The sequence below is a fragment of the Bos javanicus genome, chromosome 3 (assembly GCF_032452875.1).
Source record: "Bos javanicus breed banteng chromosome 3, ARS-OSU_banteng_1.0, whole genome shotgun sequence".
Lineage (NCBI taxonomy): Eukaryota > Metazoa > Chordata > Mammalia > Artiodactyla > Bovidae > Bos > Bos javanicus.
Window position 1 is genome coordinate 86,885,330 of NC_083870.1, and position 16,730 is coordinate 86,902,059.

General features: G+C 40.9%; 1 protein-coding gene across 9 annotated transcripts in view; it reads right to left on the minus strand.

Moving 5' to 3' along the window:
• The window catches only part of FGGY (FGGY carbohydrate kinase domain containing), a 523,869-nt gene that overhangs the window by 469,482 nt on the left and 37,657 nt on the right, over positions 1 to 16,730 (minus strand). For 8 of the 9 annotated variants that reach the window (XR_009735607.1, XM_061413058.1, XM_061413061.1 and 5 more), the window contains 2 exons: positions 14,719 to 14,830; positions 8,708 to 8,859 (listed from right to left, as the gene is read on the minus strand). Coding sequence is in view for 8 of the 9 variants with exons in the window: in XM_061413058.1 (XP_061269042.1) it covers positions 8,708 to 8,859; positions 14,719 to 14,830 (264 nt within the window). In the remaining variant the exon portion in view is untranslated. The remainder of the gene's footprint in view (positions 1 to 8,707; positions 8,860 to 14,718; positions 14,831 to 16,730) is intronic. The other variant, XM_061413060.1, reaches the window with a different exon arrangement.

The following is a 16,730-nucleotide window of genomic DNA, read 5'->3' on the forward strand; positions in this document are numbered from 1 at the left end:
GCTCTTAGAATAAATCCAAATTCCTGCCAATGACCTCAAGGCTGTGTAGGGTCTGGCCCTTGGTCACTTCTCTAACCCCCCTTCTGCCCCTGTCTGCCTCGCTCATACCCTGCCCCTGGCCCTGCTGACCTAGGTGGATCTCATAGGTGCTTCTCTCCCCTGAGAGTCTTCTCTCCACTGAGTCTGCTGCTCCTGCTTCCTGAAAATCTCATCATTCTTGTCAACCGAAACCTCCCAAGAGAACACACCAGCCATGCCAAATCTGTTCACCTGAGTTTCTCCCTCATAGCATTTTCCAGGAAACAAAATCACTTTGCATATATATTTGTTCTATTTTCTGTCTCTCTACACCAAAATCTAAGTTCCCAGAAGCCTACGCAGGGCGCTCATCTATCTTGCTCACCTTGGCATCCCCAATACTCATCACAGAGGAAACACTCAACCAATATTTTGTAAATGAAAAAAATGATCCCAGCACCCATTGTTCCCAGCCTCAGATGCTCCTGAAGTTGTCACATCCAAGTTTCTTCCCTGAACTAGTTTATGCAAACCCTGGAAGGCAAACATTTGAAGAAGCAGTAGAGTGAAATGGTGATAAGCCCATTCTGTGGGTCTGAAATGCCAAGGTTCAAACCCCAACCTCGCCTTTTATTAGCTGAATAACCTCAGGCAAGTTGTTTAACATTTCTGAGGCTGTTTTGTCATCTGTAAAAGATGAGACTTACTTTCTAGGGTGGTTGTGAAGATCAGATAAGTTTAACTGGGATGAAATGCTTAGACAAGTGCTAGATATATAATAAGAACTATGTACATTTTAGCTACTGATTTCATCTATTTCCTTGGCTGTTGCTGTTGTTCAGTTGTGTACAAATCTTTGCGACTCCTTGGACTGCAACACACCAGACTTCCCTGTCCTTCACCATTTCCTGGAGCTTGCTCAAACTCATGCCCATTGAGTCAGTGATGCCATCCAACCATCTCGTTCTGTCATCCCCTTCTCCTGCCTTCAATCTTTCCCAGCAGCAGAGTCTTTTCAAATGAGTCAGCTCTTCACATCAGGTGGCCAAAGTATTGGAGCTTCAGCATCAGTCCTTCCAAAGAATATTAAGGGCTGATTTCCTTTAGGATTGACTGGTTTGATCTCCTTGTAGTCCAAGGGACTCTCAAGAGGCTTCTCCAAAACCACATCTATTTCCTTATTCTGTTCTTATTGCTTAGTTCAAAAAGGCTATAATTTTGTGAAGGCAGAGATCACTTTTTTTGTGAAGGCAGGCCCCCATAGGACGGAAAAGAGACAGGGTGGAGCTGTTTGTATGGTTTTTGATGTACATATACTTACATGATATGAGGCTAGAAGTAAGACATTTAACCTTTTGGGGGGGCCTTAGTTTCCTCATTTATGGGCTTCCCCAGTGGCTCAGCAGTAAAGAATCTGCCTGTAGTGCAAGGAGACTCAAGAGATGTGAGTTCGATCCCTGGGTGGAGAAATTGCCCTAGAAGAGGGCATGGCAACCCACTCCAGTATTCCTGTCTGGAGAATCCCATGGTCAGAGGAGCCTGGCAGTGCTACAGTCCATAAAGTCACAGAGTCAGACACAACTGAAGCGACTGAGAACGCATGCATCTTCCTCATTTATAAAAAATGATAAATCTAACCACAAGATAGTATAAAAACTAAATAATCACTGTGGAATAAAATAACTCAGGGGCTGTAAGCATTGGTGAATTTTAGGGGAAACATGTACAAGATATTCAGTAAGTCACTCTGCTTTGCAGTTCAAAGCTGGCTGCCTCCTGGTACAGGTATCATACATAGGATACGGAGGATTCAGATAAATGAATGACTCTGAAAACATGTTTTACACTCTTCTACTATTTTCTATGACTGTTGATTTGCCTGACAATTTTGTGGTCATTTTTAGATGCTCTCTTTAGCTATTATTCAAACAGGAAAAACATGCAACTCATTACACTCAGTGACATGAAATAAGATATTCTAGTGTTTAACATTCTCTCAATTGGCTATAGAACGTTACTGACATATCCATCAGTAGAGACAAACATTTTAAAACACAGTGGAAGTGAGAATTAAACTACCATTTGAATATCTACTGTATATTTTACAAATATCTGACTAAATTACAATTAATTCCACAAGACTGACATTATTGTCATTAGTCATTTGACAGCTACGCATGCTGAAAATCACAGACATTGATTTAGTCAAAGGTCATGCAAAACTGGTAAATGGCGGAGAAAGATTTCAATGCAAGTGTCATTTGCCTTCAAATCCAGTACTTGTTGTTGTTACACAACTGTGTTCTACCTCCCAAAGTTCCTGTCTTGTATTAGCTCTACGGCAAAGACCTGACGAATGTAGGTAAATAATATCAAGACCTATGCATGCATTTAAAGCCAGAGTAACGAATAGAGAAAGACTAGTTTCCACTATATTGCCATCAAAAAAGAAATGCTCCATTTTTAAGACAGAAACTGACACTGTTTATCTTTCATAAAGTTTCAAGACAAGAAACCTGAAGAAAAGAAAATAGATCTTACTATATAATCAAGAGGAATAGAAGAATAAGGCTGGTCAAGGCACTTATCGTGCAAGCCTCTCACTGTACAGAGGAGACAATGATCGGGCTTTCCTAAAGTCTAACAGTTTTCTTTTTAATAGTTCCTACTGCAAAGCATTCAACTGATACCTTGCACAGCTAGCAGGAAGTTATCAAACCACCTCTCTGGGCATCCAAACTCCCTGGTTGCTCCCAAGACCCTACGTACACAGGAAAAAGCACATTAGAACCAATCAGAATATCACTTACTCATTTTCCCAATATGTTACCAAGAGAACAGAAGCAGAAGTGTATGGACTAGGGAAATGAAAGGGACAGATACGTGTTCTAAACGCATCAACAAAATTCTCTGACATTCTAGCCAGTTGCTTCCAGACTTTGGAATGAACAATGAAAACTTCAAACTATAAAATGATTAGCTTTCTGCTCTGCTGACAATGGCAAAAAAAGGAAATGAGTTAAAAGAGGGGTTGGAATATCTCCATGCATCCTCTACAAGCCAGTTAATTATCTTCCATTAACACTGAGCTGTCAGGATCGGCATCAGCCCGTTAACTTACTTGACCTTCCTCAGCCTGCACCTCGTTACCCTACGATGTTTCATGTTTATAAAGATAGGAGACTCCAGCTGTTTCAGCCTGAGAGAACTTAATTTACATTTGGCCTTCATTAAGATGAGAGTCAGAATCATTGAGACCAAATGGAGAAGCCAGACTGCTGGGGGTTATGAAAAATTCAAATGGCATTTTTCCTTTTATCTGACAATTCTTATTAAGGAGACATACGTCAACCTAAAACACATAAACCTTAAATGAAAAAGACACGATTAAAATTCCATATTGCAGAACTAGGACTCAAGTGGCTTTGCCCACGAGCCATGGTGGTCCTAGTACATCACTCTGTCTTCTGGGAAGTCTGAATTCCAAATTCTATCCAACTGCCTCCGACATTCGATTCCAGGCTAAGCACAAGGAGCGCATGAATGACAGCAATACTGAAATGAGTGGTCAGCTCTGACTCCTCCACCTAGCTCACCCCTCGTGGCCAATCAGCTTCAATGTCCTGCTGACATTAATCCCTAACAATTTTGGGAACCTGTCTCCTCTCCATCCCACTGTGCCTAATTCAGGTCTCATCACTTCTCACCTGGAGAACTGTAAGAGCTCCTTATTGTCCCACTCAAGTCATTCAAAAAATATTTATTGAGTACCCATTATGTGCCAGGCATTTGATTAAGTATAGGGACACAGCAAGGAACAAAATGGACATCACCTCCATCTTCCTGTGGATTACAATAGTTGGAAGGGGTGAGCTTTATACAAGTCGTTAGACAAATGGACATGCCATTACAATTTATGAAAGATATAATGAAATAAAATTAAGAGTAAAATGACCGGGCTTCCCTGGTAGTCCAGTGGTTAAGAATCCACCTGCCAATGCAGGAGACATGGGTTTGAACCTCAGTCTGGGAAGATCCCACATGCCTCGAGGCAGCTAAGCCCAAGTACCACAGCTACTGAAGCCCACGTGCTCTAGAGCCCATGCTCCACAACAACAGAAGAGGCAATGAGAAACCCGAATATTGCAACTAGAGAAAGCCTGCACGAAGCAACCAAGACCCAGCTCAGCCAAAAATAAATCAATTAATGTTTTAAAAAAGAGTAAAATGACAAAAGACCTCTGATTTACTTGAAAGTCAGAAAAGGCTTCTTTAAATATGTGACAGTAAAACTGAGATTTACATGATGAGTTAGAATCAATGGTGAGTAGAGGGAAGAATATTCAATCAGAAGGCCCAGCGTCATTTAAGACCAGAGATCAGCAAACATTTTCTATAATGATTTAAGAGAGTAAACATTTTCAGCTTTGCAGGAAATGCAATCTCCATCTCAAATATGCAGATCTACTGCTGAAGTACAAAAGTACCTCAGACAGTCCATAAACAAATAATGTGGCTGGCTGCCAGTAAAACTTCACGGCCACCAAAGTCTTAATTTCATCTCATTTTCACCAGTCACAAAACATGACTCTTCTTTAAATTCTTATTCAACATTTGAAAAGGTAAAAGCCATTCTCAGCTCCCAGGACACCCAAAAGCAGGCAGCAGGCCAGATTCGGCCCATGGCCATAGTTGGCCAACCCCTAGTCAAAGACTCTGAGATGGCAAAGACCTGGAGTGACTGAGGCACTCTGAGTGGATGGATCCCTATGGATGGACCGGAGACAGCAAAGTGAGGGACACACAGTAAGCAGCAGGGGGGAGGTGAAAATGATATCCTACACCATCTTCTGAGCCAGATTACAAATTTTGGAGCTTACCCTAAGAGCAAAGCAAGGCCAATAAAGTGCTATAATCAGAAAAATAAGAAAACTGATTCTTGGGGAATTCCCTGGTGGTCCAGTGGTTAGGACTTGGCACGTTCACTGCTGGGGCCTGGTTTCGATTTCTGTAAAGAACTAAGCTCCCACAAGCTATGTGGCATGGGCAACAAATACATAAATTAAAAAAAAAAAAAAAGATAACTCGCTCTTACTCCCCACCACACACACATTTTCTTACTCCTAGTCCAATCTTTTCACCCTGCCCAAGGTATCTAGGATATTTCCTCTCTTGGCTAACAACCATCCTTAATTTCTCTCACCAAACAGGCTCTTAACAAATCAAGCCCAGGCTACTTACCTGGTCTTATTTCCTACTACTCTCAGGGAAGCATCCCAGGCTCCTGTCCTGGGGCCTATGTACCTTACAATAACAAAAAAACAGTCTCTCTAGAATATCCTTCCTTTATTCTCTACTAGGCAAAACCTCCAGTCATATCTTGAGGCTCATCTCAAGTACCTTGTCCAGGAAGCAAATTATTTTCCCCAAAAGCACTTTTCATACTCCTGAATCACAGTGCTCAGTGCATCTTCTGCTGGCTCTGGGTCCATGCTTCTATCCTCCTTATGCTTCCCCACCACTGTTCCCACTGGACACTGTGCCCCTCGAGGGTAAGGCTGAGTCCTCCTTGTACCCATGCCCCCAGTGCCTACCATACTGCCAGCTGACGGCAGGACCACAAGTAAGATTTGACAAACTAAGGAATGAATGAAGAATAACCACCTAGCAGCCCTGTGAACTTGCATAGTCTCATGTTCTGATGTTGAATGTGCTGTTGGACAGTTAGTGAAGCTATGTGTATGCATGTATGCTAAGTCGCTTCAGTTGTGTACAACTCTTCGCGATCCTATGGACTAGAGCCCGCCAGGCTCCTCTGTCCATGGGATTTCTCCAGGCAAGAATAGTGGAGTGGGTTACCATGCCCTCCTCCAGGGGATCTTCCAGACCCAGGGATCAAACCTGTGTCTCTTACATCTCTTGCATTGGCAGGTGGGTTCTTTACCACTAGTGCCATCTGGGAAGCAGTACTTTCCTATGTCTCAGTTCCCCATAGGCCCACTAAAAAGAAGGAACTGCTTCCCACTTCTCCATACACGGATACTTTTCAGGATATAAGGGTAGAAAAGCCTTTAGAACCAAAAGTGGTTTTGTGAATCTGCAGGCAGGAACATCAGCACCACCTGGGAGCTTGTTAGAAACCCAAATTTTCAGGTCCCATCTCAGGGTTACTAAGTCAGAATCCACAGTTCAGTAAGATCTCCAGGTGATTCATTTACACATTAAAGTTTGAGAAGCTATAAAGCCACTGGCACGCTTTAAGGAGAAGATGCGAAAACTGATTTCTTTAGAAGTTGTTTTGATTTTGAATTTGCAAACACAGTAAAACCAAAGGAATTCTCAGCAAGGATTCCTGGGTATGCTTACCAAAAAATAAAAATCAATTAAAAAAAATCTGAAACACAGGTTTGAAGCTCAATGTTCAGGTAGTTGAATACACAGTGAGGCACGGTTTAGAGCCTTACTCAGAAAATTCTGAAATGGAATCGACTAAATGAATGGACAGATGGATGGTCAGTCTTAGGTCATAAACACAGCCAGGCAATCTAGATGTTAATTATTTTCTGTGGGTTTTATTTAGCTTACTTTGATCTCAAGCACATAGGTAAATATCCGGACAAGCTTATAACTGGACGTATATTAAGATCTCCTGGGATACAAAGCACTAAGCTGGCTACAAACCAGGTGCTCAGGAAGGTGCTGGTACTGCACCAATGACCACCTGTCCCATTCTTCTCACCTAATTTAGAATGGCTCTTCCTCACCTATGGCCAACAAGGGTGACATGGCCAACCCATTTGTTCTTTTGTACCATGTTTAGGCGGAGAAAGCAATGGCACCCCACTCCAGTACTCTTGCCTGGAAAATCCCATGGACGGAGGAGCCTGGTAGGCTGCAGTCCATGGGGTGGCGAAGAGTCGGACACGACTGAGCAACTTCACTTTCACTTTTCACTTTCCTGAATTGGAGAAGGAAACGGCAACCCACTCCAGTGTTCTCGCCTGGAGAATCCCAGGGATGGGGGAGCCTGGCGGGCTGCCATCTATGGGGTCACACAGAGTTGGACACGACTGAAGCGACTTAGCAGCAGCAGAAGCAGCAACCATGTTTAGGCTGGCTTAAAGACCACCACCACCCCTGTTACTGGTACTTCCTGGACAAGCAACTTTAAAGAGGGTTTCAGCACTGCATGACAAATGGAATGAGCTGGGATTTAGAGACCAGGAGACACCAGTTTACATTCTGGCTCTATCATCTATTTGGGAAAGTCATATAACCCTCTCTCTCAGCCTCAGTTTCTCATGCCATCAAGCAGTCAGAGGTTGCTAGAATTAAATCAATTAAAACCTATCAAACACAGAATAGAGTGTGGGGGCAGGTACAGGGCAGTTTAGTAATCTGATTTGTATTTCAGGATATTTTGGTATCCAGTTTTCAAAGTGACCCAATTCAACTCACTCACTTTCTAGATGGAAAAAGTGAAGCCTGGGATGACAAATACAGTGTGATGCTAGTAGAGTCAGAATTAGGATCCTGAAACCCCAACTCCTAAAACACTGTATTTTCAAACTCCTAGCAAATACATACATCTTTCTGCAAATTCAAACTTACAAAATAGTTCAATATACTAAACAAGTAACAACCCAAGCCTGCCTTAATTATCAATATCCTTTTTGCTCATCTCTCTCTGTCCCATGGTGGCAATCCAAGGACACCTTCTCAGTACCCTGAGACTCCCCCAACCCCACGTTTGAGTAATTGAAGAATCAACCCACCAGAGCCAGTAAATGAATCATGTCAGGCCTTATCCTTAGATGAATTCTCTTCTCACCAGAGCACTAGGGGTTTTCAAGTCCTTACAGTTCCCAGAGGACCTGAACTTTCTCATGCATCCATATCTACCAGGAACCATTAAGTTGACATCACCATTCTCCGCACTTCATAAATGATCCTAACATCTGGAAATGGGAACCACCTGCAAGTGCTTTGTCCAGAGATCACCTTATCACACAAGGACATGGAAACTCAGGTTCAGGTGAGATGAGAAAGGCATTCCATAAAATGCCACCAAGGTCAAACATTAATCATTGGGGGCTAAAAGTATGCACAGAATGTTCCCGTTAGAAAATCAGGACTTGAATCCCAGCTCTGCCACTTTCTAACTGGAATGGTAATTAACCTCTGTGAACTGCAGTAGAGCAGTGGGTGTTATGAAAAATCAATTTCAGAGTCAGTTTTAGGTTCAGATTCTGGCTCTGTTGCATGCTTCTGAGTCACTTAGAGTGAGCTGACAAATCTCTATTAGTTTTAGCTTTTACAAAACACATAAAAAAGAAAAAGAAAATTAGAGGGTTGCTGCTAAGATTAAGTTGCTTAGGGTGAGCTGATGAATCTCTATTAGCTTTAGTTTTTACAAAACACACACAAAAAAAGAAAAAAAAAACCTACTTTATAGGGTTGCTGTTAGGATTCAAAGAGATAATCTCTGTCAAATACTTATCACAGTGCCTTGCATGAGTTATGCAGAATGACTTAACTGCTACTGAATCAATAAAATGGGATCAACCTTCTGGGAGTTGCTGGAAAAATCCAACACAGCAGACTCGAGCAGGGTGCCTGGTACAGACAGATTCCCTGGAAGGAATCCTCTGCTATTATGAGCAATCTCTCCCCAAGCCTGTGCACTCACCTCTTTTAGCCACAGAAGCTTCGGGGCCTGCATCTCCACAGACATTACACCCCCAACGTACTGCAGGACGCTGTGCTTGGTCTCGTTGATCCGGTGGACCTGAATGACCGCCCGGTGATCCAGCCACATGATGATGTTTCGACGGGAATCCCCTAGCAAAAACAAGGAAAGTGAGGACACAGGTACATCCTTGTCATTCTAATTCAAGGGGGTGTTTGTGGATTCCCAAGGGCAGAAATCTTCACAATCGCTTCTATAGTTTCACACATCAACAGGGAACACCACCAGCACCGACTAGTACATCCCACCCGAACCTCGGATCTCCCTTCAAGAGATGTACTCTTTGAATATAGTTTCAAGGTTAAATGTCTACACAAAATCCTAGTCAAGATTCACTGATTAATTATACAGTATTGCCATTCATTCTCTCAACTTTTCCCCTCTCCTATCCCTTATATCTAAGAAAAACTTTTCTGGACATATACTCAAGCAAAGAACCAATGAAATAAGCCTAAATGATACTTCAGTTTTTTAAGGTATGCCTCCTGGAAATCAGGACATATAATTTCAGGTATAATTATCATATGCATCTACATAATGGCTATTATCTGCTTATAGTCTCACTGCCTCTAGTCACTTTAATTAAAATTAGTAAATTTAAGTGCTTTTTCCTCACTTGGTTGGTTTTGTGGAGTGGAAAACACTGGAATATTTTTTTTCCATTTGGGGAACCAAGCAGACCTAACGAGGAACGCTCTTTCAGTACAGAGATACTGAAAAAGTTGGGGAATTTTTCTCAGCCTGAGTGTTCTTCTCTATAAAATGGGGATAACCAGGCCTAGATGGATTAACTGAGATTTTTTTCACTCATTGAACAAAAGATAATGTGCATAAAGATATGGCACATACTTGTCTCATAGCAGACCCTCGAGAGGAATGTTTCATAGGAAGCAGAATGTGAAACCAGCTGGAAAAGGAGCATGGCCAGTGCCCCTCGCCTCCTGCTTCTGACACCCTGCAGCCCATAGAGGAACTAGTTGCTCCGCTGGCCCTCCCCCAGCCTTGTTAATTCATACTGCAGTGACGGGCAAGTCACTACTCTTCACAGCCCTCTGCTTCCTCCAATGGCAAAATGCAGAGAACAGCAATGAATATGCCTGGCAGATTATAAACAGGAGAGAGAAAAAGGACTCCAGAGGAACTGAGTTCATGCGTTATTTTATTTATTGGCAAAATAACTGCAGCTATTATATAATTTTTGTTAATAACAAATGTTTATAAAGCTCTGTGTGTGTGTGTGCAGCCCTGTGCTAAACATTTTATATACATTATCTTATTTAATCTTAAAAACAACTCTGAGATCTAGGTCATTTTCAATGACAAACTGCCTTCAGGCTTGAAGACCTGCCTGCTCTCTCATAGCTGGGAAAAGCACAAATGTGTTTTGAAAGTAGATCTGTGCAGAGAATGGATAAATAAATTAGTAAAACAAGTTTAAACTTGAGCTACACCAGTTGGGGTATTTTTAAACACAATATATATTGTTTGTTGTTGTGCGTATACACACATGTGATAAAAGCACAGAAGAAAAGTGTTTGTGAACACCAACTACAGCAGAACCATCACCTGCTGACAGAGGAGAGGAGGAGGGCGTGGACTAAAGTGGTTTTTTCTTAAAAAAAAAAAAAAAGAATTGTGGCAAATGTGATAAAACTTCATCTGTTTATCTTTATACATACATAGGAGGCTGTTATCTTATTTTCCTTACTCTTCCATATATTTGAAAAAGAATTTTTAAAACATAACAAAAAAAGTCAACCTGAGAAAATACTAAATTAGGTCATCTTTGAAATAAGCCAGGGCCTCAATCACTGATTTGCCTGACCAGAGAGATTTCAGGTCCCAAAAAGCTCCTCAAACAACATTAACACATTGAAAATAAAAGAAAGTACATGAAACCGTCCATAAGCACATCTAAGATTTTATATAAAGGGCTGAGTGGATTCATTCTACTATATAACAAAACCACTTACAGCTCTGGTTCTCAACCCTAGTTGCACACTATAATCTCCCGGGATAGCTTTAAAAAACACTAATGTCCAAGTCCTATTCAAGAACCATCACAGAATCAGAAGGTGGGTGTGTGAACACACATCATGCATACACACACACACACACACACACACACACACATACGTGTGTGGGTGTTAGAAAGGACGGTTTACTGATACCGTGGACGGTATCTTCAATATTGTGTAGAATGTATTTGCAGCTGCTTCAAGACAAAAACACCTGTTGCTAAACTATTAACTGTAAAGACCAACTGATCAGCTACCACTGCTCTACATGAAGAGGCTCTCAGAATGACATAATGAAGACTGTGCAGAATCAACTACTTTACTCTATTTATTATGATTATTAACTAATAATGTTCATTATAGACAACAACATGGAAGGTGATCCTTCCAGTGCTTGTAGAAAAATACAAACAAATGACTCCACTGAAAGTTCACTTCATCTTTTATTAACCATTTGCTACATGCCAGACACAGTGCTGGGTGCTAAGATACCAAGAAGAATGTGCCATAGACCCTGCCCTTGTGGAGCAGGTGGGTAAGTGGACAAAACTGTATGTAGTAATGACTGCCAGGACAGAAGACCTGGACATGGTACACATAAGAGGAGGGGCACAGAGAAGCCCCCAGTTAGCGAAACCTGAGGCTGCACAGGGGGCTTCCGCTAGGCGGGAAAGCTTTTGGTTAATTCTGAAAGTGACTGGTCACTGGGTAGGCAGGTGAAGAAAGAGTGAGGGAAAAGGGATCACACAACAGAAACAGCATGTGAGACCAACAGAGCACAGACCCAAGACAGCATCATATTTAATACAATTGGAAGCAATCTAATAGAGAAGAATTAGGGTTACATAGTCAGTTTACCCTTGGGCAGATTATTCATCCCTGTACTCATTCAATTAATACTGTGAATGCCTCACAGGAGGTGTTCCAGGGATACTTGAAGGAAATGACTAGATCAGAAAACCATCTAAACATGAGGTTTCTGTTGCAGAGTTGGCCTAGGTAGTAACTTCCTCCCTGACCCTAAATTATCAGCCTCAATTGCTCTCCCTCCCAAGAGCTCCTGTGGCTGGAATGACTGACCCAGAGTTATGGTCTGAGCCAGGCAGGCTGTAGAGGTAGGAAGCACAGAGCAATGTCACCATGGCCCAACCCAGAGCTAATCTGACCTTCAAAGGAAGAGAAACCAAACAATGAGACGACTTTATCACACAGGTCAGTGTCCTTAAACTATTGTACTTAGCTTACTTGAGAATTTTTCTCTTTTTTTTGGTTACCATCTAAAGATGGTAAATTTTGCCAGTCTTGGGGGTTTTGTTTTAATGTCTGTGTGTGCTCAGTCATGTCCGACGCTTGGTGGCCCCAAGGACTGTAGCTCGCCAGGTTCCTCTGTCCGTGGAATTTTCCAGGCAAGAATACTGGATTGGGTCGCCATTTCCTATGTCAGGGGATTTTCCCAACCCAGGACTGAACCTGCATTTCTTGTGTCTCCTGCATTGGCAGGTGGATTCTTTACCACTCGCACCACCTCAGAAACCCTTGGTTTTAACAGTGATGGCTAATTTTTTGATCCCACTCCACAATTACTCCAATTGACCAATCAAGAATGGGTCATTGCCAGGTAAGGAGAAGTCATTAAAGACCCTTTAATTCATCCTTAAAATCTGAATTTCACTTTCCAACACAGGCTAATCCACTGCATATAAAATCTAACCTTAATAGAACCTGCTGAAAGGCAAGAAACTGGTAAGGGGAACCTGCAGCTGGGTGCATTTGATGAATGGGTACATTTTAACCTTTTAGGTGGAATACAATTTTTTTCAACACTTATAATTATGGCTGCAACCTGGCTACTCTTTTCTTTAATAGGTTGCAACCTAATTACCCAATATTTTCAACACATAATTAGGGTAGCTTCCTACATACCTTTTTAATTGTTAATAGGAAGCAATTCTACCTACACTGAGAAGAAAAGATGGTATCTGAGGGTGCTTGTATAAGCAGATTTAACAAAGAACTCTTCTTCCTCCATTTCAAATGTTCTTGTTCCTAATATTTTAGCTGTTCATTCATCTGTACCCAGTGATTCTCCAAATACTAGAATTATTGAGAAGACTATAAAAACACGGATAGCCTAAGTTCACCCAAGCCAACTGAATAAAAACAACCCTGGGTAAGGCTCATGAACTGATAATCTTAAAAAGATCTCTAGTTGATTCTAACATGCAACCAGATTTAAAACCCTGTATTTTAGCAGATTAGAGGCATAGAGTCCTTGGAACTTAGGGCTCTTAGCATCTAAAGCCCCATACAAAATGAGAATTCCTCATACAACATCCCTGACAGAACATCACCTGACCGCTCCTTAAAGCCATCCTAAAAGCAGCCCTGGCAGCCTCCCCACGCAGCCTGCTCCGTGGCTGGAGAGGGCTTGCTGCTGCTGAGCTGAGTGCGCAGGTTCGGTCCCATTCTTTGGGTCTCTGCTCTCTGAAGTGGTCCAGACCGGGACCACTCCTGGGCCAGAACCATGCCAACCGAACCAGTGGTTGGCCACTTGTATTCATCTTTGAAGCCTTAACACTTAATAAGACAGGGATTGGCACACACGCTGTGCTAGTAAATGTGACATAATTAGAAAAAATGTGTGTGTGTAAAAGATGGTCACCATTACTACTTGTGCTAATCATTCGTCCATTTGCATACTTCTTCAGGGCATGTCATTTATAGATATCACTGTTCCATGCATCAGGTCCATAGGAATGAGTGGAACACATTCTCCTAAGTTAAAGAATTCATAATCGGATGGAAGAAAGTTTTCTAAACAATCAGGTATCAGTCTCTCACTTAATTCTCACAGCAAAGTGCTGTTTCATTATTCCAAGTCTTTCAGAGATGAAACCAAGTCATGCAGAGGTTAAGTGATACACTCAAGGTATCACAGCTCAGCAGTAGCAGGGTTAAGATCTGAAACTGTCTGACTCCAATTTCAGAGTGTCTCAGAGTGCCCCAGTGTCTACAGCCACCATTTAAGAAAGGTGCTACTACAGCAGTGTCCACTACTAAGGATTTCTTAACACAGCCCAAAGCATGCTGTGGTGCCTATGCTGGTAACAGCCAACTGAAAATGCAGAGAGCCACACTCCTTGAGATGCAGCATGCAATTTCCAATGCACCATAGTCTCCACCACTCCCAAATGTATGCCACCCGTTGAAAGGATAAATATCAGTTGAAATTTATCTCTGCACATGTGCTGTTATTTTTCTCAAATTTGGCCCACTTTACTCACTTCCATTACCTACTTGACTTTTGGGGTTGCAACTTCCGTGCTAGCACTATTGGCTAAAGTATCCCAAAAGGGCACATACTCATCCATGAAAATTTTCTGATGGCAGGTGCAGGTGGCATTTAAACATTTGAAACAGCTCATTATAGTACTCATGAGTGTCTGTTAGAACAACATCATTCAACGGGAACATCTTTGGTCTGACTATTGAAAACAGAGAACATTTGTTTCCAGCTTCTGTGTGATATATGGTTCTACCTATCTTATTCTATTTCCTTTAAATTAACTTGACTCATCCACTCAAATGAACGTGGTGGTGAAATTCATATGCATAAGCAACTCCAGGCTGCTTCCTTGGAAAGGCCCAGACCACTTACCTGTTTCAAGGCTACTCACTCTGAGCTAACATCAAACTTTCTGCTGCTGCTCTTGTGCCCTAGGGAGCAGAGTCTCTTCCTAATCCACCTAACCCTAATGTCACCCCTCTCCTACTAACTGCTGTCCAAGCTCTTACCCTCTGGGGACATGATCTCTGGTCTCCATGCTCCACTCGTGAATCTCACTCATGGCGATAACAGACACCTGGGGTCACGCTCCCCCTGGGCCCCAGCCAGTCTCCCACTACCACAAAAAGAGACAGAAATGGTCCTACCTTCAGGATTGACTGGCAAAGGACGAAACTGCTTATCCAAAACAACCAGAGAACATGTGGCATCAAACCCAAGCCCTCGAATTTGGTGTAAATTGACCCCTTGTACAACTTTCTGTTTTAAAAACAAATAAACGAAAACATGAATTACAAAACAGGCTTCTAAAAGATTTACAACAGTTATGACTAGAAGGAAATGAATAAAGTACTTACAACAAAACACATATAAAAACTCAGTATCACTAAAATATCAGAATATTCTATACATTAATTTTGAAAAAGACAACCAATCTAATTGGAAATTAAGCAAAGGACATGAGAAGTCACTTCATAAAAGAAACAAAGAGTATATAAAGAGTATATAAAACAATTTCTAACTCCACTAAAATTAAATAAATGCAAATAAAAATACTCCACTCTTCATCTTGTTTATTGGCAAAAATTTAAGAATTAAAAATATATAGTATTAATAGTGGCAAGATAGGGAGAAGTGGGCCTTCTTTACATTCTAACAATGTGATAATTTAGTACAGATTCTGAAGAATATAGTATAGTATTTATTAAAATTAAAAACATATATAACTTTTGACCCAGAAATCCACTTCTAGGAAACTATCTTAATGAATTATTAGCATAAGTAAGTAAAATATTATATAAACCAAGGTTAACTGTTTATGAATATAAAAATCAGTAAAAACTATTTTATTAAATAAACCTATAAAATAGAATTTTCTACACCATTAAAAAAAAGTAGAGAAGCATATTCTGGGTTTGGTAGTATGAAGAAGTTGGCAAATCTGCTTAGCAAAATAAAAGCATAAAACGGGACAAAATCATCAAAAACAACTATTTGAGTGGAATAAAACTTAACCAAAGTCACATAAGAAACTGAGAAGTAATCTTTCTTGAAAAATAAAACTGTACCTAAAACATTTCCACAAAACATATACAAAAAAACCCCACACTTTTAGACTTTATCTTATACCATACATAAACATTAACTCTAAAATGTATCATATCCCCAAATGTTAAGAATTAAGACTATAATACTTGCAGAGAAAACCTTTATGACATGGGCTAGACAAAGATTTATTAAAAAGCAAGACCCATAAAAGAAAAAAATAATAAATTTGACTTCATTAAAATTTTTAAATTTTGCTCTTTAAAAGAAACAACAAGATAGTGAAAAGATAAACTAAATACTAGAAGAAAATATTTGCAATTCACACATCTGATAATAGACATATGTGAAATATATAAAGAACACTTATAACTCAATAACAAGAAGATAAACAATGCAGCTATTTCATGAAGTGCAATAAAATTTATCACACAATCCAGCAGTTTCACTCCTTGGTATCCAAGCAGGAAAAATAAAAACATATGTCAACATAAAGACTTGTATGTGAATATTCACAGCAGCAATATTCAAAATACCCTAAAACTGGGAACAAATCAAATATTCATCATGGTTTAACCAAATGGTGAAACCAAGTGTGGTATATCCATACAATGATATGTGTAACCACATGAATTAACCTTAAAAACATTATTCTAAGTGAAAAAAGTCAGACACAAAAGAAGATATGTTGCATGATTCCATTTATGTAAACTTTCTAGAAAAGAATAACTATAAAGACAGAAAAAATTATCTATCTAGGGCTGAGGAGTGACTACAAACAGGCATAAGGGAACTTTGGGGGTTTAACAGAAACATTGTGGGCTTCCCTGATAGCTCAGTTGGTAAAGAATCTGCCTGCAATGCAGGAGACCCTGGTTCAATTCCTGGGTTGGGAAGATCTGCTGGAGAAGGAATAGGCCACCCACACCAGTATTCTTGGGCTTCCCTTGTGGCTCAGCTGGTAAAGAATGTGCCTTCAATGTGGGAGACCTGGGTTTGATCTCTGGGTTGGGAAGAACCCCTGGAGAAGGTTCAGCTACCCACTCCAGTATTCTGGCCTGGAGAATTCCATGGACTGTACAGTCCATGGGGTAGCAAAGAGATGGACACAACT